Consider the following 21,577-nt stretch of genomic DNA (forward strand, 5'->3'; position numbering starts at 1 on the left):
CTAGACTTGGATGAAACCATCTTTTCATGACAGACACAGTACTCATTTGTAATAGTGGTCTTTAAAACACAGCAGACACTGTGTCCACACAAGCGTGTGTTAATGTTTTTTAAAAAGTATATACAGCCTTACAACTTTGGAGTAAACACATTAAAATATTTCTGCTTTGAATGCTGACATTTCAGTTGCTTATAAATTACAGTCACATTCTGGAGTTAAAATAAGCATGATAAATATAAACACTGTCACAATGTACACAGGACATTTCCTATGTTTGTGTGCTTACTAATACATCAGTGTGATACACCTGCTCAATACTGTCAAGGTTAAATGCAACACTAAGTTTGCTTTTAATTAGAAGAGTATATTTGCCATGTGCTGTCTGCGTGGCAGGCAGGCAAAGCTCATGTGTACAGACCATGCTGGCCCTGCACCTCGCTGTAAACACTGTGCTGGCAGCTCAGTTTGCAGCAGGGCCCCAAGGAATGTGTCGGCTCCAAGGGCTGCCTCCTGCCCAGACAACATCAGATTAACATTCTCCTGCCACAGCAGTATTCCAGACACTTTAAATATGCTGTTCACCTCTGAATCTCTTTTTCACATTCATGGCAAGCTTTCAACCTCATCTGCTACAATAAATTTTTATGCAATATTTTTTTCTCCTGGGAGAAAACATTTTGAATTTGACTTGGTATATTTACAAGGCAGGATGTGCAGCCAAACAGAGACATGTTCATTTACAACACCAAACAATGTGGGAAATAAAAGTCTTCCATCTGTAAGGAGGAAAAATAGGTTTTATTCAGTAAACATTAATTACAAAATCTGGACTTGGCAACACATTTCCACTGTTTTAATTACTACAAGTGTTATTTTAATAGATATTATTATAATTAAAAGGAAAAAAAAAACCAAAACCCCCAAAAATTCTACCAAGATGACAAACCTTTATCTCTCTATAAATATTACCACAGACCTCTGTTTGCTTAGCCCTATATAGGAAAACGTCTCTGCTCCAAGAAAAATCTAATACATACAGTCACGTATCATTACAGTTGAAATTTCAAAGCAAGGAATATGTATTTTCATGTACAAACACTTCCCTTGGACTGATTCTCACTGACAGGTTTCATGAAAGAGGTGAATACTTGAAGGATTTGAAGAAACTGGGAGGAAACAATGAGTTTTCCTGGAGAGGAACTCAACCAAAGGGCTGTGACATTACAGAAGGGCCTCCCCTTGACTTCAGTTGGCTCTGGACAGGCCTGTGCAACAAGGAGGTGAGAGCTGGGCCTCAAAGATGGTGTGGATGAAAATATTTTGAGGGACAAATAATCAATGAGAAAAAGAGCAGGATAGAAATAGGCACAGTCTTGCATAATGGAAAACAAGTAATTTTTAAGATGATAAATGAAGTTGTAAGGAGCAGTAAAGAGATGCAAAGACAGGAACAATATAACAGACTACACTAGGGGAAGACTGAACTAGTCAAAGAGACTCCACAGGTTTAATTGGTTGGTCCCAGAAAGGAAGAACTGCATGTAATGAAAATAAAAGAGGAGGAAAATGGGATAACAAATGTTTTCAACTGCGAAGGAGGAAAACACATAGGTGTTAGTGATACTACCAGAGGAAGGTGAAAGACTACATAAAGTGAAAGAAGGAAAATAAAGATGGTAGACAAACCAAACTGTGTGGGATCATCATAATACTCACTAGTTACCTGCACATCTTACTGCCCTAAAAAATACAATTGAAAACAGAGGCTTCTTTAGATTCTTTAGATGTTCTAGGATCCTTAAGGTACATTTAAAAGTAATTTACTGAAAACTTCTCAGGTAGATCAGCAAAGTAACACTGCTCACCTTACTTCTGTAGGAGCATTATATCTAGCAAGAGTGGAGGGAAGGTCAACAACCCTTCTGGTTAGTTCTTCACATTTAGCTTTAATTAGGCTAATATGCAAATCCACATCAAGTCTCTGGACTGCAATATGCTCTGAGCACACCTAAAGATAAGGAAGAGGAGTACCTTTCATTTTAAAGTGCACCCAGAAGAAAGTAAGAGGTGCTTGACATCATCTGCATTACATGGATATGTCAGACAGAAACTCAGGAAGTGGGAGGTCTGGCTTCAATGATTTCTTTAACCTGAGCAAGTTCAAACCCACAGCTCCAGCTGAATGTCCTAGCTGTTGAGCCATTTGGTATAAGCTCTGCTTGACACTTGCCATGGGATAAGGGTTTGGATGCCAATATTGCAGCTATTAAAAATTTTGTTGACCATATAACACGATCTGCCAGAAGTCTAAATCTCATCTTCAGTATACGTTCACATGTAACTTGGCAATGTTAAAGAATATAAGCTTGCAATATAGACTTCAGGATTTTGGTATCCTACAGTGAAGAGAACTTCAGGGAAGGAGTTGTTTTTAAAGCATTTTGTCACAGACACACATACTTTTGGGAGTCATGTTTTACAATTTCTATTCATCATTCCTTGCTGCTCTCACCCCATCTAGAAAATTATTCTATATACATTTATATATATTTTGAATTATGGGAATGAAACCAACTTTCATTAAAGTAATACGGAGAAGAAAACAAAGTTAACACTGCGACTCTGGATGAAAAGTTTCATTTGTAGTTTTTCTCTACTAAAAGCACAGCTTTGAGTGTTGACATCTGTCTGATTGCACCTACAATCAGAGGACTACATGTAGATATTTCTGAAACTGCAAATTAATTCTCTCTGTATTACTGTATTAACTGTACAAACACCTGCTCCTAATTCAAATCAGCTGTTGAATAATGGAAGACCACCACTAAACTAAATTGCTCTCTGTATCTAAGGAAACCTTCACTGCAACAATATCTGCAGTCCTTATTTATTAACTTATTGGGCTTTTAGCACATAAGCTATTACTGTAGTTCATGTGGAGGCCATCCCCACTGTACTCACTTTGGGGTGACAATGTGGACGCCTACACAAGAACTGACTGCAGGAACATGGCTCCAGATTTCAGTTGAAAAAGCAACAGGAATCGATTAAGTAGAGCTGGTCAATATATTTTTTAAATCTGATTTATAAATGCATTTACTCTGTAAAATCATTATACTTGAGATTTGGATTATCATGCTGACATTACCTTTCCCTTGCAGTCTGTGTTCAACAGCCTTTACTGAGGACTATGCATACAAAGACATAAATAATACACTCTGCATGCCAGTATCTTTTACAGTGCATTCCTTCCTCTCATCTGTTTAAAAGTCATGGTCATATTATTATATTTAGGATGATTAAATTATTCTATTAGAATTGTTTCATTCATTTAGATTTGTTCAATGTCTTACATAAACTGATTTGAACTAATTTCTTCACAGAGAATTTGGATGGGAATAAAAAAGAATTAAAATATAAAATCTAATTTTAAAAAATGGCCAATTTTAAATGGCAGAACAATGAATAATGCAACATACTGCAAAAATAATCCTATTTTTTAGTAGTCCTACTTTAAGTAGTGATAGCTAGCAAAAAAGAGTCTCAATTTTTTATGTGTTTCTGTACTTCCTGTGTCATGATACCTGTGTGTACTTCAAGCCTAAAAATCCATTGTATTTGTATTTATTTTTTAGGGGAATTTTTAGGGGAATAGTTGCAATTACAGGAATGAGACTACTGCATTGGAAATTCCTCCAGTATCACAAAGGACGTAAATTAGAAATTTTAGTACTATTTTACTCATCAAGAAAAGACATCAAAGGGTAAGATTGTTTAGTAATCTACCTCCTCTGAAAAATGTTTATGTAACAAAGAGCACAGTGGGTGGGCTAACGCTCCACTAAATCCAGAATGTGTTTTAAGTGCAGCTCTGTGTATCTTTCATATTTGGGATGAAGACACCATCTTTGGAGAAGAATGGGCATTGGTTTGAGCAAAGAGAAGAGTAAGTTCAGTACAGAAGGCAGAATAATATATTAAAACTATGAAACAGCATGGGAAGTAGATGCAATTTATAACTTTGCTACTGTTCCTTTTGATTTGAAATTCTGTTGAATGAAAATGGTTTGTGGTGTGTCAGTTCAGCTAACACCTTAGTTCAGAGCAGAAAGCAGATTAAGACATTCTCTTCATTTCAACAGATTTCCCCTTCTCCATTAATTAAGAAAACTTTTTTCTATTCTGCACGCACAGCCAATGGAACCATCCCACAATGACTTGTAATTAATGAGGCATCAACAGGCACACAAAGCCTAGCAAATATAAATGATTGTCGTGTCCTGGCTGCAGGGTAACAAGAAAATCTCTTGTCTTTATCACAGTCAGGATTACCTGGAATGCCTACAGCTCTAACATCTAAAACATATTTCTGTAATACATAAGGAGATCCCTCCAGGAGGGTGTTTGAATATGGGAAATCTTTGGGGATGGTCAAACTGACACAGTCACCAGTGAAATGAAAAAGGGAAAAGACACCTAAATTATTCCCATGTGGTTTATTTTCCAAATTCATCCTGACAGGCCTAGGTAACAAGGAGAATGTAAAGTACTCAGCCTTTCTTCTATTGAATTCAACACTGCTTCTTTGGGCTCCTGTCCGAGACTGCATGGCTCCTCTCATCCAGTACAAAACTCCCCATTCAGAGAGCTGGGCAAATGCAGAAACCAAGTAAACACTGCCATGGGAATGGATTCCTTTACGTCATACTTTGCCTTATCTACACATATAAAGGCATGATGCTATTAAACAGGAAAAATCCCTTATGGCAGTAAAGGCCACAGTGCATCAGCTGCTAAATTCTGGAGGTTACAATCCTGTATTTGCAAAACACAAAAAAGTGAGTATGAAAACAAGAAAAGATTACTGGAAAGAAAATCTTGGAGAACTGCCTAAACTCAGATGTACTGTTATCTCCATTCAGGGTTTCATGGTGTTGTGGCTTTGGGTTGTTTTTCTCCTTTTTTAAATTAAAAATAATAATTTTAACAGGACTGTATCAATGTCATTTGCTTCCAACATAACCCAAGTAAGATTGAAAACCATAAATCTGATAATTGTGGGGAGAATAAAACAAATGTGTTCAATTTTGGGTAGGGATTTTAGATTTAATGCTTATCTTTCTCTCAAGACAAGAGCAGACTTTAACAGATATTGACAAAAACATCAGTTTTCTTGGTCTCTCTGTTTCCATTCTGTCTACCATTCATGCACAGACCAATCACATTGCTGAAACTGTCCTTTGGTGCATCTCAAATACCTTGTATTTTAATTTATATTGGCAAAGTAGTGGATGCCCTATGAAGTACAAACCTTGCTGCCATAGTTCTCTTTCTTTTTAGCTTCCTCTTTAAAAGCAATTTTTGATCATATTTACTAAAACAAGGAAACCTGGATTATTAATACTCTAAATATAAATAACTATATAGGGACAAAGTACTTGTAGAGAAAAAAATCACTTAGGAATGCTAACAAGTACAGGGACAGTGAGCTGGTAAGAGGAAAGAAAGAAAACAGGCATCATACCTAAAATATTTGGAATGCATAAGACTTCAGTGAGCTAGGTAAGTACTTTAATTTAGCTAGTAAGTACTAAACTGAGGAGAAGGATTCCATGCTTCGCTGGGTTCAGTAATGATGGCAAATCCCTCATACAGTGTAGGAAAATGATCCCTTTTGGTCTTGGCAACACCACTGGAAAAGACTAACCTTAAAATGTATACAAATGTGGTTTTTTTTCTTTCCTTTTGAAACCATTAATTTATCAAAAGCACACTAATATTATGAAATAAAATAGCCCATGTTTATATTTCAAACGTGTCTTCACACAGGCCATGCACAGAAATTTATGAAACTACAAATTACACCTCATAACCCAGGTGAACAAAGCCAAGCATTGGACAAAATAAAATGTTTGGGTGCTCCTCTTAGTCATCCTCAGTACAATGTGGACAAAATACAACACAGTCCTTAACATCTGATGCTGTGAGTGTCCCATTTCTTTACTTGATAAGGCTCCCCAGAGCCAACATTACCAGTTAAAATGTGCCCAGTGCCTTTGACTCATTCTAAAAATACATATAAGTAGTACAGCTTACCACAACTTCTAATTAAGAATCCCAGCAGGAAGTTAACTCTAGGCTCAGTACAGGACCTTCTTTGTACCTCTGCTTGTTTGCCGAGTCATTTCCAGAAAGGCTGGATCTTTGGCACTGAATTTGTATAATGGAGACTTCTCAAACATGCTCTTATACAAACTTGTTCCCAAACTCTGTTTTTTCTACTCTTTCATATATTTGACACTATATCTTGAACTCAACAATCTAAGAATTACTGATAGGGAAAATTCTAGGTCAATGCTGAGCCTTCTTAACCTCTCATACTCTTCCTTATTTTTTTAAAATTTAAAAAAAAAAAAAAAAAAAAGAAGATGACAACTTTCCATAAATACTTCTATGGAAGTTGGATTTCTATATGGATTTCTACTTTAAAAGAAATACTGACAAACTGGTACTTTGGGAGATTTATGTTGTCTTAGCATCCTTTCATCATGAGCCTTATGTGTATCTTCTTTTGCTGAATAACTGACTCTCTCCCTCCTGAAACATACCCCTTTTTCCCTAATGAGGGCGGGGATAATTACAAAATAGCACTGGAAGAAAAGAGAGCCTTTGTACCACCTCCCTACAAGCCTGATGCGAAGTTTTGCACAGCTGTAAATACCCTTGCCTGCTACCAATGCTGCTCTTCATTTCTACTTGTTGTATGCCGAAGTGGATTCCACTTTATGACAGAGAACAGGCACCAATCTTGTCTCACACTGCTGTTTATCTGGCACCTCCAGCTGGCTGCCTGATCACAGGGTTTATGTAACAAAGGAGAGCCCAGAAAATCTCCATCCTCTTCCATACCACTCTGTTACTTAAATAAAGAGTATCTTTGGCCTGAGGCCCAGAACAGGTAAAATTCAATCCTAGGTGAATGGTTGTTTCTTCCACACATCAAGAAATTATTTAAAAGCTTCTGAGCTACTGAGCTGAAAAAGGAATGAGATCTCTGTCAAGCACCTAACACTCACTCTTAACCTTCAGAAAATCCATGGAAGCAGTCTTCGTAAATATAACAGCATTCTAAAGTCATCTTCAGATTACATTAGTAATTGCCATGACTTTTCATGACCCTATAGAATTTGCATATATCTGCTATATAGGTGGAGAAATAAAATTACCAAATAAGAAAAAACATCATAAATTATTTCTCTGTAAAAGGAAGGGAAGAGAGGCAAGAATTCATAGGGAATATCTTGTAAGGAAACCCATTGATATCAAGATAAACCAAAAGCAGGATACAAACAAACCATTTTCTTTTTGGCCAAAATATGGATTTTTTTTTTTTTTTTTTTTTTTTTTTTTTTTTTTTTTTTGGTAGGTGGCTGAAGTAGCCTGAAGTCTGCTAGTTTCCTATGGATTTAATAATGGGAGGGAAAAATCATTAGCCCTGCAATATGCAGGCTACCTAGTGCAGAAAAGACAGAACAGGGCAGTTTCCTGACTTACGTTGAAAGAGTTTATATTTATGGAAATCAGCACTGCAAATCTACAGAAGCAGGGAGACTGAATAGCCAGAGAGTGAGCTTTCTTGTAGGGAAACTCCAGAACTTCAGGTCTGCTATACAGAGAAAAGGGGAAGAATGAGCTCAGATAGGAAAGAGTATGTTATCCTTATTACAGAGTTGGCTGCACAGAACAATCTGCTGAACTTGTAACAAACACCTAACATTGCAGATTACACAGTGGCCACAAAATTCCCTTTCCTTCATGTTAGATAAAGAAACAATGAATTCCTATTTCCCATGACTTATGTGTTCTGGTTTGTTATAATAAATGATTCCTTCTAGTAAATATTCCAAAGTTAAAAATGTTCAAATACCAAGTTAATGGGATAAAAACACTCAAGTCCACAGTACTGAAAACAATCAGAAATTTAGCTTTAGGAATAAACTAAGATCTGTATATAAAATACAAATGTTGGACCAAATCCATGCTGTACAATACAACTGTACCAGTTGTGATTTCATAGAGCAATGAGAAAAATCAAAAAGTATGAAACAAAATTTGTGAAGTACTTACATATTGCTCAGTGCATATCTGCATGCATTTCAGGATGAAAGGAGGCTTTACAAACACCTTCAGAAAATCTGTTTTCTTCAGGATCCTGTCAAAACTGGTATTTAAACAGAGGCCCTGACTACTTACCACCACTTCCTTCTCTGCGGCTACGTGCACTGCCATCTCTGCCAGATTTAATGCGCTGCAGAACAGTGGAAAAGGTTTGAAAAGAACAGAACAAAAAAACCCATTTAGTAATATCTATTAGAGAAAATTATTGAAAATTCAACTCAGTTTATTAATAAAACAGTAGAAGAATGTTAAACTAGACTTACTATGCTGTAACTACTAAAGCTTGTTTCTCAACACAAAAAATTGTCCTTAAAATCAGGGTTAAATCCAATGTTTACATAAAACAAGAGTTCTGTGAAATTCAAATAAACTATATCAAAAATTATTTTTCTTCAGATAGAATTTATACAAAGAATGTGCATAAAAATAGTTCAGATGTTTCTTTGTAAAATACAGCTGAAAAAACAGGCAACACAGCTCTACTTCTGAGTTCAAAGTAGCCTCTGCCCATTAACATCTTGTAAATCCCACAAGCATTTTATTATTGTAAAGACTCAAAAGGAAGAAGTGGGGGAATCTATAAAAAGAACTATTCACCCTATGGATCTTGGATTTTGAATTTTTGGCACAGAACTGTATTTCACAGCAAAATTTAATTTGCTGTTGAGTGTTAAATGCAAGATAAAGGTGAAGGTAAATACTTTAAAAGCTATGTTTAAAAAGTCAGTTCTCTTGCATAAGGGAAGGTACCATAAACATCTCCCAGCTGTGTTTTTTTTGAGTGTTATTTGAAAACTTTAACAGTTTATCAAAGCAATACCTTCATATGACAAGGCAGACAGATCTTCTGGCAAAACACTGAATTTCTTATGCATACATCTTGTCAATTATAAGAAGGGACACCTCAGTGAAGGACTTTTTGATAGGTAGGTACAAAACTTGATGTTTAAAGCACTCAGCTATTAATAAAGTATCTCTGCATCTTATTTCAAAATATGAATTCAGGATCTGATTAACACATCATGTCTTCAGCTAAATTACTGTAACTTCACTCATTTTTCACCAGAAAAATATCATGAAGTCTGGCAAAGTTGGAATGATACCAAAGAAGTGAAAGAACTTCCAAGATTCATGCCAACAGAAAAAGGAAGAACTCTTAAATCAAAACCCACAGGAGTCAGACAGGAAAGCATTGAGCCTAGTGTGAAACCAGGACTGGTCTTGAAGCAATTCAGTCTGGGACTAGATTTTCTCACACTTTTATATTTGTTTTGGGAAATCCTCAAGTCTAAAATATGTTCTCTGAATTTTGGATTATATATCCTTTTCAAAGCCCAGTGAAGTAGCATATATATCAATCCTTCAGGAAGTCTATCCAGACTCTCCAGCTGTTGAATGACTGACAGCAAGTCTGACAGCAGAAGTTGAGCTTCAGTCTGCCCAAGGGAAGCAATCCCTATGTGATAGTGCCCTCTTGGCATTTACATCCCAGGACTGTCCTCCCAAAATATTACGTAAGAACTACAGCTTAAACATATGAATAACTCCCGTAAAATTCCAAGTAAGTAGTTTGTAAGTAATCCCACACTAAAAGCAGACATTCAAAATAGGTTTCCACCCTAAAAATGCTTATTTCTCCCATGACTGCAAAAGACATTTAGGATGGTTAGCCCAGAGTTGGATGCCTGAAGGCAAAGGCAGTAAGGCCCCTCCAGCATTTGCACCTCTCATCACTGCTTCTCACCACACCCCATGAGCCCCATTCTCAGTCATTAAGCTCACTTAATGGAAATAAATAGTAATGTGTGTACACAGCAGTGCCAAGGAGGCTCTGTGAACTTTTACACTATTACCTGTCTTTTTTAGAGTGAAACATGAAAAAGGGAGACTAATGCAGTAAAAAAAACCCAGGCAAACAAACAAAACCAAAAACACCAGCCCCCCTCCCACGGTCCCTCCCGCCAAACATTCCAACGTATGAAGGTTGCAGTAAAAATTAAATGCTGTGAGAAGCAGGGAGAAAAATTTCTACAGGGAATGAACTCCACAGATGTTCCCAGATTCTTGGCTGGAAGTATTTAACAACTTGTCCATATTTGAGAGCTGAGGGAAATAAGTACTCCAGAATATTTATTTCGGTATAAACTCCATGTGCATATACTTATTCTGGAAAAACAATGCCAAAATAGAAAATTTTGATAAATTTCTACAGGAAGACAAAGTCTGTGTGCAGACTGTGAAATGCAGGAATACTACACTAGCATTTTACCTATTTTGTCTTTACTGGGTGCAATTGAGAAGTCAAGGGCTAGTCTAAAATTGGGAGCAGGAATTGAATTGTATCTGGTACTGCTAACTGAAACCAGTATTCCTATTGGAAACTTAGATGGTGAAATATTAAAATTTGGTAATTTTAGAACTAGAAAATAGTTTATGACTGTATGGTCATGGATGACAGAAGGAACTTTGGAAAAAATATTCTAGTAGTTTCCAAAGCCAGATGGCAGAGAGAAGACTAAAAATCACACACACACACACCCCCAACCAAGAAACGAACAAAAAAAACCTTCCCAAACCCAAAACCAGAGGATGGGGACCCAGATGTAACATCAACAGCAAAAGAAGAATCTGCAGGGCTATTATTTGCAAGACAGCACTGATGCAGAGATGTGATGTAGTCACTCTACTATTAATGCAGGACAGCTGCATACTGAATCACAGCATGTCCTGAAACATCTTTTCTTAGAGTCTTTGCTCCTTTACCAACTTCACCAGTGTTCATTTTCAAGAAAACTGTGTCAGTGGGTTCCCTGGGGGCAGAAGTTATTCTTTTCCTCTGGGAGGAACTTGGAAAGTTTTCAGTGTGGCAGAGGAGAAAGCCAGAAGAAGATGGGAGCATGTCCCACCAAGACAAGAAGCTGCAAGAAGGAGCAGAAAGCAACTCATCAGACTTCAGAGGTTCTGAAGAGAGTATACTTGGAACCACAGGGGCAGAATTTTGCCCCCATTCAGAGCTTACTCAGGCTGGAAATACTGGCCTGTCTGCAGGAATGAAGCTGACAGAACTGATAATAAACCTGTTTTATTTTTATTATTGACAGTGGTTTTTAGAGGGCACAAAGACAAGAGGAGTGTATGTGTGGGTTTGTTTGGGTTTTTTGAACTTACTGCATTTCATCTGCTTAAATGAAATTTGGTTTAGCTTAAATTACAATACAATCAGGTTTATTCAAAAGGCTGAACTAATTTTTTTTCTGGGTAACACACTAGAGGAAATATTTGAGCAGATCTACCTTAAAGCTTTGACTAATTAAAAGTGCCATCATAGACACTTATCTGTTCTAGACAGGTCTACTCTACTCTGTTCTCTTGAGACCTCAGAGTTGTGTGTCCAGTTCTGGGGTATCAAGTGTAAGAACATGGACCTATTGGAGAGGGCCCAGAGGCCATGAAGATGAAAAGAAAGCTGAAGCACTTCTCCAGTAAAGACAGGCTGAGAGGGTTGAAGTTGTTCAGCTGGAGAAGAGCAGACTCTGGGTAAATATTGATTGAAATACTGAAATATTGGAAAAATTGAAATTGTGGCTTTTCAATACTTAAACGGGTCTTAAAAGAAAGATGGGGACAGACTTTTTACTAAGGCTTGTAGTGACAGGACAAGGAGAAATGGCTTTAAACTGAAAAAAGGTAGAGGAGAAAAAAATGTGTCGAGGATGGTGGGACACTGGAACAGGTTTCCCAGAGAAGCTGTGGCTGCCCATCCTGGAAATGTTCAAAGTCAGGTTTGATGGAGCTTTGAACAACCTGATAGTGGAAGGTGTCCCTGCCCACAGCAGGGGGTTGAAACCAGGTAATCTTTAAATGTTCCTTTCAACCTAAACCATTCCATGACCCTGCTCTGCAAGGCTGGTGCTGTGACAGGATAGAGTGGACAGACTCTTGAACAGGAATATTGAAATGCAAGACACAGAGGGAGCTTCCCACATCACGGCTGAATTATGATCACTGTTAAAGTCTGAACAGTCTAAACCAACTGTGCAATAACTTGTGCAACCAGGAGTCTGTGTTAAATCCCACTGATACTTCTGTCATTCAGGTATGACTTAATTAATTCCCTTAACACAAAGTCAGAAAGAAAAGAACCCCATAATTAAAACGTAAGTTTTCTGTTACTATAATCTTAAGTTACTTGGAGGATTTAAACTTTTAAACATTCTGTCAGTAGCCTTTTCCTCACAAAAAAATATAGAAATGTGTTTGGGAAAGCTCTTATTTCCCGTATGAAATAAACAAAGAGATATGACAATTTTAGGTTTTTTTAAATTGTAATCAAATATGAACTTTATTAAAGAAAAAAAGTGTTTTCCTTAATGTCCTTGACATTTGCCCATCTATAATTAATGCCTTCAGTGTAAGAAAAAGGCCAGAATTATGTGCAAGGAAATAGCCTTTCCTTCTCCAGGGACCTCCCTCTCTCTAATAAATTATAAAATAATCCAGTTTTAACTGGTTTTGTTGCTGAGCTTTCTCAAGTAAAGCACAGAGGTATTGAAAGTTACTGCAACCCAGTATGTATATCAATGTCTTGAAGTGATAAGAAACCATGCAAAGCCTGTTTAACACACTTCAGTGAATCTCTTAATTCTGAGTTCTGCAGAATAGGATCATTATACCTGGTCATCTGTTTTGCTTACTGATACAATTATGGGGAGACACGGAGGAATATCAATCCCACTACAGCTGCGGACTGCTTTCTTTTGTCCATTTTCCCAAGTGCTTTGAATTTTACACTTACTGAAAAACCCAGTCAGTACACTTCAGCTAGCCCCTCAAACAAAGTATGGTTGTAGCATGAAGCTGGAATCCTTCAGTCAGTGTTTCCTCCTGTGAGCTTCATTTTTAAAGTGTCCTAGTGTTCATACTCAGTGTGTATACTCAGGCTTCCCAGAACTTCAGCAGAAGTAGCTAAAGATGTATGTGCACATCATCTGGCATCAAAGGGGACCAGTAAGTGTTACTACAAGCAAAGTAAATAAGTTAAGATTTAATGTATCCTAATGTGATTATGTAGCTTTGAGGCAGTTCTCTGGACAAACAAAGCAAGCTTGAATACTTTGCAGTTCAACAGGATGGATAATGCTTTTCAAATAAGCAGCTGTTTTTAATTTTAAAATCTTATTTATCACGAGAATAGCAAGAAAACAATGCATGAGTGCGCACACACACACAAACGTGAGCTCACTCTTCTGAACAGAACACAAGTTACGATCTCATACCTCTAACAGCCTGTTACTTTTCCATGGAATTATTTTTTTTTTAAGTTTAAAAATTGGCACTCACATGAATAGTTTACTTCTACCTATATAATATGTCAATGCTGCAGTTTTTTATATTAGAAAAAAAGGAGTTCTTCTACATGGACAAATTCTTAGGCTTCCCATCTCTCCCTATAGTTGCATTATTACTTGGCTCATGAATACACTAAAGTATAAAATAAAATCTGGCAAGTAAGTAGGAAAGACGACATTCCACAGACTTATGCGAATTATGCAAGTGGCTCCGGCATTCCCATCATGTCCACATAGTCCAATCTTTCACTAGTATTTAAAAATCACAGAAAATGTGGTGCTCAGAAACTATTCAGACAGATGCAAGACTGACCAGAAATATAAAACTAATCCTCCCAAACCCCCAAAACATAAGCCTCTGTAAACCAGGAGGTTAACAATGCACTTTATCTTAAAGTATCATAAACACTACTTGAGCTACATCTACATCTGATACACAGATAAACAAACTTACCTGTTCTCTAATTTCTTTTAATTTTTCTGCTTTCTTGAGCTTTGTTATATATTCCTGCACTTCTTTCAGCCCCATGTCTGTGCAGAGACGAACTAAAAATCGGAGGCCTAATTGGAAAGCAAAGCATTGTTAAAAAAGGACTTACAAGCAGGTCAAACTATAAGTGCACCCTGACAGAACTGGACATGCAGAATGGCAAACAGTGCAAATAACTGCAAAGAGGGTGACTCCAGTACAGTATCACTATACAAGTCATGATATTTTGCAAGCAATTCAACATTTTCTGTGTCTGCATCCATGAACAGTACAAATACCATTGGTATATATGGAAGGCAAAAGGCAGACTAACTAATTTAGCTCAGAACTCTTGACATTTGCAAAATATTTTGGAAGCTGGAAAGCACAGAAACTATACTAAGATGTTACTGAGGAGCTGCTATCAAGAGAAATTTATTGATAACAATTTTGCAAATGCCAAGTGAATCAAAATGGTTTTTTCCTCTGTCTGTGGTTGATTTTTTTTAAAGAATAATATTTATAGAATTAAAAACCCCAACAAAGCTGACATGAAAATCAACTGTAACTGTATGATTGAACTAAAAGAATCCCTAAGAAACATTCTCCTGAGACACTCTACCAAACTGAAAGCACTGCTGGTATACCTATGTGTTTGTCAACATTCCTTTCAGAGAGCTGAAGGAGAAACAAGCAGGACATGATCCATTCACTCCAGACTGCTTTCACAAATATATTACTTCATGTTGTGCTAAGCTAGTTTTCTGCTGGTTTAGGAAGCCCATGATCAGGGAGGGATGAGGGAAGAACCATTGTTTCATCAGCAGCAAACTTAAATCAATTAATCTCTTGCCTAACTCCTGCCTCCATCTGTGAAATCTGTAGAAACTACATTCAGAAGCATATATGCATTTCTAAAAATACTAAATGCTCCTCTGAAATATGTGTGACCAACCTGAACATGATATTTTGCTTATAACTTTGAGGAGTCACAGTACTGAATTTCACTTGTGCAAGAGAGTTGTGATTCCTCTTTAAAAAAGCAATAAATTTGTTAAAGCAGAACGATATGATTTTAAAATAAAGTACAATGAATGTTCTTCCCACATTGCATCTGAAAGCACAGACTTGTTGGCGACAACCTTGTATTTTTGGAATTTGTGAGGCACAGTGTGGGATGGAAGAGAATGTTTACATAACCACTGACAACCTTTATTTTCTACGGGGCTTTTTTTATTTAGAGTACAGGTGTGACTGATTTTGCAAAATATTTAACTCTTCAAAGTTGTGTTTCCTGTAGTTTACTTGGAAATCCTCAGTGGATTTTTCAGAGACTGGGTGACAAACTACAGTTAAAAACCCAGCAACAAAATCTTACCCTCTACGTTTTTTTTGGAAACACTGACTTTGATAAAACTTAGCAATAAGATTTTCTCGTATCCAGAAATTTATAGCAGGAGTTTCAACTAGCAGGAATTAGAAGTACAAATACATATATTTTTCATAAGAAGGATTAAATAAATAACAGTTATAAAAACTTGGACATATGCACGAGAAAGAACTCATCCAGTGCAACTCAGTTAAAGTTTATTTTCACTGCTCTTCTTCAGTATTACCCTCGTATTTCTTACATCACCCGTCAGTGTTGTCACAAAAAACATGAGCATTCAAATGGATAAAAATGTTCATTAGTGGAAGTATTTTCATATGAAAAATAAATCATGTGATTACTAACACACCTATTCAAGGTAACAAAGTTTCCTTTGATAGTTACACCATGGAATGAAACAACTTACATTCAACATTCTCTGGGAATTTCCTGTGAATGACTTTGTATTTCTCCAGAGCTTTCTGGTAGTTGCCTGCAAACAAAACAAACATCTCTTATCCACATATTCAAACATAAAAAAGAATATTTGATGAGAAATTGGAACACCTTAACATCAAGTCATCTTTTTAGTTTGAGTAAATGATTTAATATTGTAGGACCAAATTTGATAAGACCAAACTTAACGTTCTTTACTAATGGATAGTAAAAATTAAGAACATCTGAAAACAGTCCAAATTACTCTGTAAATAACAGAATTAATGAGGAGAAGGTTCGTGAATTTTGCTTTTCTTTCTGACCTTCTTCTATGACACCATTGTTCCAGTGTCTCACCATGCTCACAATAAAGAATTTCTCCCTTATTCCCAGTGTGAGTCTAGCCTTTTTCAGTTTAAAACCATTGCTCCATGACCTGGAACTGCAGACCCCAGCTTGTCTTCATTTTTCCTATAAAGCCCTCTTATTATTCTCCAAGCTGAACAACCCCAATGAATTACAAAAAAATGTAACAAACCTGAAAGCAATTACAAAAGAGTTACAGAACTTACCGCTTCTCCTGTAGCAACTGGCAACCATCAGCTGCCACTTCACTTGTGTCGGCCTGCATATAAATAAAACAAAATCACATACGCTGCCAAACTCTGCAAACTCTGCATAGCACTGGTAAAGACCTACTCTTTAACTATTAATCAATTTTTCACCTAGCATGTTGCATTCCTAGAAAGAATGTAGCCTGCTCAGCTCACACTGCTACACCATGCACCTGTTTCCAGGATTTGATGTCACTCATTTTTCAGTCCCATGTTAGAGATTTTCTCGGGCTCACGATTCTGTGCCCAGACACAATTAGCAGACCTGACATATGAGCCACTAATCTTTGTCAGAGATACAGAACCATGCAATGGGGGAGGAACAAAATGCTAAATTGTATTCTGAGGAGGTCCCACCACTAGGGTCCCATGCATGCCCAAGGGATTCCTGCCAGGAAGCACAGTCCCCACTTTGAACTCTGTCTCCCTCTCTGTGCTGTCACCTCGATGTCCTAGCTGCTGCCTGTACTTCTCTCTTTAGCACATAATGGTGACAGTATGGTCAGAGAAAATATTTGAGATGCTTGGGCATGTACAATAAAACTGCTGGACTGTTTCCTCATTTTTACTAAGATAATGTGAAAATTAGGAAATTTTCATGTTAACAGAATAAGCATCCTCTATAAGCCAATGCACTTTGCACGTGTGGCTTACAATTGAATAGCAGCATATCAAAAAGGTGCTGTAATTTAACATTTTCAGAATAATTTTCTACTTATCCTCTTCAGTTTTTCTCTCTAATCATGGCACAGGACATTTTTAACTCTAAGCAATCTGTTTGTCAGGTAGCTGCCAAGCAAGTTCATGAAATACAAATGTTGCACCTTTTTAGTTTCAGCTGAATGTGTCTCCTGCAAAGAAAGGCAGTCAAACACACACCATAATAGAATTTATTCTGCAGTTCAGTATGAAAAGTCTAGAGAGGATAAATTGTCAGCAGCAAGTACTAACTGCACTAACTCCTTTATTAATGACAGATTTAAGCATGTTTGGAAAAATAAAATAGTGAAAATCTGTTTCCCAATTCATTGTCTAACATTTTCTCTTAGAATGCAACTCAGAAAGTGGTAATTGTGATTAAAACACTGAAAGCACTAAACAAATTTTTAAAAATGCTCTTCACAGTTAAAATAAGGATATAATTTTAAAATGCAAATCTATTTAAAGTTAGTAGCAATTTATATTTACATTCATATTTACCAATTAGCATATCTAGTCTCTATTTTTAATACCAAATAAACAGCAAAATATTTAGGCTCTGTTATCTGATATTAAAAATCCTTTCCCACAGAGAAATAATTTTTCTGTATTATAGAAAGATTACAAATAATACTGAAGGATTTAATATGCCAATTCTTCGTAAGTACTTTCCAATCCACATACTTCATGCATGGAGTGAGCGAGACATGAAGCACAAAATATTTAAATCTTTGCCAAAACAAGATTATGAAATAATTCTTTTTATTCTCAGCTGTTTCTTTCCAAATTTTCTTAGAAGGCCATGAATGCCAACATATGCAATCTTGTAGCTTGACTAAAATATGATTTTTTAAGGTGGCCAGTATTTGTAGGGAAAAGAATACTGGCAAACCTGTGAACTGTGATTTCTGTCAACTTTCTCCCATGTATTTTTGTCTAATCTACTTCTCTATTTCTTTATAAATATACTACCATTTAAGTGAAGTCTGTTTTTCTCTATTTTTTTCATTTTAACCCTTAATTAAACCTTAGATTTTCTCATATGTAATTAAATCTACTCTAACCCAAGCATCTCAAGCCAGAATTAGGATTTCTTACTGAACTTTTTGCAACCTATTTGCAGTATAATTTTTCCTTGAATTATACTGTACAAATTTTTTGTTCACATGCTGTCTTGTACATATATGTCATTCAGCTTCACAGAACTAAAAGAATGCCAAATTTTAGACCATCACAAGAGAAGCAATAACAGAGTTTTTCTTAGTCTATTTTTTCATAGTTTTCCTAAAACACAGAAACAGAAATTCACACTTGTTGGGAGTGATTTTTAGTTCGACTATTAACACAAAACTCTTCATGAACCTACAGACAAATATTTGTTTCCACATAAAAAGGTTGTGTGCATATGGTTTTAGAATTTTCTTTAAACTCTGGATTACAAATTTAAATTTGACCAAATTTTATTTATAAACCATTCTCTAGTAAGGTCCCTTTCTGAAGTAAAATAAAGTATATGGCCTATATACTTACATGCATCATAAACTGCTAAAGAACAATTTGAGCAATTAAGTTGTTGAAATGAACTCAGTATAATTCAAACATACTTATCAGGATCAGTTCAGCCTGTCAATTTATTTTCACTGACTTCTGCAGTTTTTTTTTACTTATATGCCTTGTTTGATGGAAGTAGAAGTTATGTGGAAAGAGGAAATGCAGCAAGATCAGTTAAAACATGCACTTATCTAAACCACCAAATCCTCACCGCATAATGAAACAATATAAAGGAAATATTTCAGATAAAGCCACAGAGAAAGAGGTCTTGGTGGCTTTGAAGAACTGTTCTCCACTTCATAGTTGTGTTTAATGGCAGATAATAGAGAAAAATAGGTTCTAATACCTAACACTACCTTGGGCCCAAAGGAGGATCTTTTTTAACACTGAAAATGCACAGTAAGAGCAAAAACATGCTGTAAATGAACAAAAAGTTGAGAAAACTAAAAAATTACACAACTATTCTCAACCCTGCTGTTTGTTTATAGTATTAAAGTTATCCAGCTGATTTATCCCTAGGCATACTGATGCATGTCTAATCAGAAATCTGAGTAGGAATAAAAGAATAACTACTTACAGGATAAGTGCTGCCCTTTCAAAGTACTCAATGGCTTTTTCACAGAACTGGGTGTCAATGTAATACGCTCCAAGCCATTCAATGACCTCAATGTTGGAAGGGAAATACCGGTATGACTGACAAAATAGGAAAGGTGAAAAACCACACAACCTTAGTGATAAACAACATCTTTATGTTGCTTCTGGAATATCTTACTCAACTGTTTAATTCTCCAGATGCCCAAAACATGTATTATAAATGAATGGAAGTAGTGTGCTACACTAAGTGATCCTGGTGGGGGAGAAAAAAAAAGCATGCCAAGTTTTCTAATTGCAGAATGCTTTTTAGAATTTACCCAAGATGAGTCTGTCACATTTTCCATTTAGCCTTATTTGAAATACTATTTTAAATAGCTTGCAACAGCAAAAACATTTACTTAAATCACATCTATGTACGAATAACTTACCAAAAATGTTAAACAATGCTAACTAATTGTTACAAACTTACAATTCCACGCTCACATCAGTCTACTGGAAAACTCACCCCAAAGCATTCCTTTCTATACATAACTAGCACATGAATAGTATTTTCAGCTTTTTAGAAATTCCCTCTGAAATAAGAGCAAAATTATCATCAAGCACAACTCAGCTAGTAATTCATATTGAAACGCAGCCTTTGGTCATCCTCATTTTGCACAGATAAAGACAGAGAACTCTCAGATTGCACCAGACACTTCCTCTTCCTGTCTTATTCTTGTTTCCAACATAGAAGAATCTCTATGAAGTATGGACAGCAGTACAGCTGGTTTGAAATGAAAGAAGCTGCCTATCTTTAGGCAACTTTATACATAATGTATAGCTACACTGTTAAAATATATATAAAAACTTCCAAACATAAACATAACACAATAAACACAATATATACATATCTCCATACCTATTATACAGACACAGTTTCCAATCAACTCAGTCACATCACACACCTCTAAAATTACTTCTATTATATCCTGGTTTTATTTTGTCCCAGGCTATATTTTAAATTAACATTGTCACAGGTCAGTGTAAACATTGACTACATTAAAAAAATGGAAAGTCTGAGGTCAATATCCACATGGAAACATGACCTTATGTATTTGCTTAGAATCTGACTATAAAAATCCGATTTTGTTAACTCTCCCACAGTATCTCTTTTTTTATCCTCTTTTTGGATGACATTTTATGTTTAAATTAATCAATTATTAATTTGATAAAGGAACCTATGGCAAAATTTTCTTTACTTAGGATAAAGTGCATTGAAAAAGTAATATAAAAGCAAGTACCTCACAGTAATAATGAAAAGCTTGGGATTTATCACCTTCAGTATCATATAAATTCCCTAGCTTTGAGAGTACATATGGATCAGTTGGTACTACACTGATCAACTGCAGCAGCCACTCTATGGCTTGATTGGGATCTTCCATGATCTGGTATCTGAGTTTTCCTCAGTCAAGGACTGATGCCAATGGTAGCTCAATTTACTCAGAATCTCTACTACTTTATCTAAAGCAATCCACACACTGAACACTACACCAGTCACTGTAGTGTGGAGATACAATGACTTTTTTTTTTCCCCACACCATTTTCATAACTTCATTTGTATCAGAAAACATTTTTATTATGATAGAAGAAATCTATGTCTGCTCTTTCACTTTAGAACCACATTGGACAGAACTTTGGGCTCAGTTGTCCTCTCTCTCTCTCTGACACTAATCTTACTTGGACTTCCTCATTTATAAGAATGAAGAGTGAGAACCAGGCCATTTATTTGCAGTCTTTACAACCTGGCTAGTTTCTGTACTAAAAGCATTTTGTTCTAAAGTGACTAGGTAAAACTACTATTCCCAAGAACAGCCTTTTGCCAGCAGGGGGGTTTTCTGCTGTATGTCTAAGGAGCACAGCCCAGAGTATTCTGGTCCAGAGAACAGGAGTTTCAGCTGTAACTCAGCCTGCACTGTGCTCTTCCCTCCTGAATGGCACAATGGCTCAGAGCATTGCAGCAGTGTCAGCTGGAACTGCCCAACCTGTTTTTTCAGTTTCTGCTGCATCCTACCTGACATGGAAGAAGCTTCTGAGAATTGGTGGAGAGCACTTTTAGCAGGGGAGCAGAGAAGCTTTTCCCCAGATGGACGCTCGGGGCTGTCAGGCCATTTATTCTGCTGTAAAGGGTCTATACATAGCATAGAGATCAGAGCCCTTTCATATTTTTGGAGGTTACTTATTTTACTGACTAGAATATATTTTTATTACCTACACTATTCTTAAAAGTGTAGTACATCAAATGGAATCTATTCTGCCTTGGGGAGGATTTTGTTACGGTTTG

General features: G+C 36.4%; 1 protein-coding gene across 3 annotated transcripts in view; it reads right to left on the reverse strand.

Moving 5' to 3' along the window:
* IFT88 (intraflagellar transport 88) overlaps positions 1-21,577 on the reverse strand; it is a 42,915-nt gene that overhangs the window by 1,803 nt on the left and 19,535 nt on the right. For all 3 annotated transcript variants that reach the window (XM_088051050.1, XM_088051049.1, XM_005516254.3), the window contains 6 exons: positions 20,538-20,688; positions 19,241-19,356; positions 16,372-16,424; positions 15,792-15,857; positions 13,981-14,087; positions 8,254-8,308 (listed from right to left, as the gene is read on the reverse strand). In XM_088051050.1, the coding sequence (XP_087907176.1) occupies positions 8,254-8,308; positions 13,981-14,087; positions 15,792-15,857; positions 16,372-16,424; positions 19,241-19,356; positions 20,538-20,688 (548 nt within the window). The remainder of the gene's footprint in view (positions 1-8,253; positions 8,309-13,980; positions 14,088-15,791; positions 15,858-16,371; positions 16,425-19,240; positions 19,357-20,537; positions 20,689-21,577) is intronic.

Source organism: Pseudopodoces humilis, chromosome 2, assembly GCF_049639895.1.
Source record: "Pseudopodoces humilis isolate 2021_Gansu_Grassland_sample_001 chromosome 2, ASM4963989v1, whole genome shotgun sequence".
NCBI classification, from domain to species: Eukaryota; Metazoa; Chordata; class Aves; order Passeriformes; family Paridae; genus Pseudopodoces; species Pseudopodoces humilis.